At 55.0% G+C, this 2,272-nt stretch overlaps 1 protein-coding gene across 1 annotated transcript in view; it reads left to right on the top strand.

Moving 5' to 3' along the window:
• SOAT2 (sterol O-acyltransferase 2) overlaps nt 1-2,272 on the top strand; it is a 20,734-nt gene that overhangs the window by 12,267 nt on the left and 6,195 nt on the right. Inside the window, exons 8-10 of the mRNA XM_008067289.1 lie at nt 268-352; nt 837-882; nt 1,063-1,192. Coding sequence (XP_008065480.1) covers nt 268-352; nt 837-882; nt 1,063-1,192 — 261 coding nt within the window. The remainder of the gene's footprint in view (nt 1-267; nt 353-836; nt 883-1,062; nt 1,193-2,272) is intronic.

Raw genomic sequence — 2,272 nt, 5'->3', positions numbered from 1 at the left:
GGTGGCCAGGAGCAGCCACTGCACTCCAGTCTGGGCGACAGAGTGAGACTCCTACTCAGAAAAACAAAACAAAAAAAATAGAAAGAAGGGGTGTCAAAGAGCATGTTCAGCACCTGTCCAGCTTCCCTCCCCAACTTGCACCCTGATCCTGTGTCAGCTCCTCGCCCATCCCCCTACCTTGTCCCCTCCATCTCTCCTCTCACCAGTCCTGACACCCTTCCCAGCAAGCCTCTCACCTCTGCCTCTGCCCCTCTCATTCCTCCCCAGGTGAGGACATCCGCGCCCCCAGTTTCTCCAGCTACCTCTACTTCCTCTTCTGCCCCACACTCATCTACAGGGAGACATACCCCAGGTAAGAAGACCCTGTACACCCTGCCCAGATGCACAGCCCATCTGGGACTTGCCCTTCTGCCTTCCCTCCCTGAGGTCCCTAGTCTCACCTCAGGCACGAGCCACTTTGTCGGAAAGCATCCCATCATAAAGACCGGAAATAAGGAGCAGGTAGACCACTCGTTCGCCTTGCCCAGCCCATGATGATACTAGGGTGACTAACGGTCCCAGTTTACCCAGGACCATTCTGATTTTAGGACTGAAAATTCTATACCTCCTGAGAAACTCTGGTTGGCTGGTCACCTTAGTGGACGCCCAGCCTAGAAATCCACTTGTCATCTCTGTTATGGAAAATCCAAAGTGTCCTAGACCCCGCCTCCCCAGATAATCCTCTCAGGCCTGAGCAATTGAGGTCACTGCAGAGAGAGGGCCCCAGAGCCCCCGCCAGCCTGAGCAGGGGACAGCATAAAAGAATGAGAAACACACTATCTTCATTGCTGTTGCAGGACGCCCAGCGTCAGGTGGAATTATGTGGCCAAGAACTTTGCCCAGGTCAGAAGACGCAGGGTTGTGGGGGAGGGATTCCTTGGGAGCGAGGCAGGGGAGGCCTAGGCAGGAGGCCAGAAGGTGGTGCTAAGGGAAGAGGAGGCAGATGCTGGGCTCGAGGTCCAGTTCCACTGGCAGCTGCCCGTCCCCCCTCAAAGTTTCATGTCCCTCCACCCCCCTCTCCAGGCCCTGGGCTGTGTGCTCTATGCCTGCTTCATCCTGGGCCGCCTCTGTGTTCCTGTCTTTGCCAACATGAGCCGAGAGCCCTTCAGCACTCGTGCCCTGGTGCTGTCTGTCCTGCATGCCACCTTGCCAGGTGAGCCCACCACTGTGGAACGGGAGAAGGCTGCGCCCTGCCGGCCGTCCCTACTCAGGGACGGCCTCACTCCTCCTTCACCTTCTGTCAGTTTCAATACCTTTTGAGTCTCCCTCCCCTCACATCCGTCCCCCCCTTGGTGCTCACTGCCACTGGCTCCGTTAGAATGCCCATCCACCCCCCCACCACCACCACATCAGCATCCTAACCCATCTCCCTGGCACTCGAATCTCTCCTCTCCCATCTGTCCCTACACTGCTGCCCACCAAACTACCCTCCTACCAATAATCATTTTCTACCCTGCTTCAAAAACTCCAGGGACTTCCCACTGCTGGCACTTCCGGATAAGATCTGAACCCTTGATCTAGCATTCAAGGCCCTTTCCCACGTGGCCCCAGCCTGTCTTCTCATCCCACCACAAGTCCAGAAAGGCATTGACTCCCATGCCTCTGGGCCTTTGCGTGTACTGGCCACTCAGCTTGGATTGTCCTTTTCCCATTTTCCAGTCGTGGAATCTGTTTCATGAGTGCGTGTGTGTATATGTTTGTTTCTGAGTTGGAGTCTCTGTCGCCCAGGCTGGAGTGCAGTGGCACAGTCACTGCCACTGCAGGCTCAACCTGCTGGGTTCAGGTGATCCTTCCACCTCTGCCTTCCAAATAGCTGGAATCACAGGTGTATGCCACCACACCCGGCTAATTTTTTGATTTATTGTAGAGATGAGGTCTCACCAAGTTGCCCAGGCTGATCTCAAACCCCTAGGCTTAGGCAGTCTTATCACCTCTGCCTCCCAAAGTGCTGGGACTTACAGGCATGAGCCACCGTGCCCAGCCTCTATTTCCTTCTCAGAGGCCCTGGCTGAGATGCTCCCTCCTCTAGAAAGCCTCTGTTTTTTAGCCACCAGTTACCATGACTCACCCAGTGCTCTGTCTGCACGTCCAAGCACATCAATGACCTCCATGCTTAACTCTCATTTTGTTTGCCCTTGGATACATGGTTGACATGTCTCTCTGTCTCTCTCTCTGGGTGCGCTTCTTTTTTTTTTTTAGTTGGAGTCTCACTCTGTCACCCAGACTGGAGTGC

This window comes from Carlito syrichta, unplaced genomic scaffold (genome assembly GCF_000164805.1).
Source record: "Carlito syrichta isolate Samal-C Ts95f unplaced genomic scaffold, Tarsius_syrichta-2.0.1 Scaffold309471, whole genome shotgun sequence".
Taxonomy (NCBI): domain Eukaryota; kingdom Metazoa; phylum Chordata; class Mammalia; order Primates; family Tarsiidae; genus Carlito; species Carlito syrichta.
The sequence above is the reverse complement of the archived record's forward strand: the minus strand, read 5'-3'. Positions and strand labels throughout refer to the sequence as shown.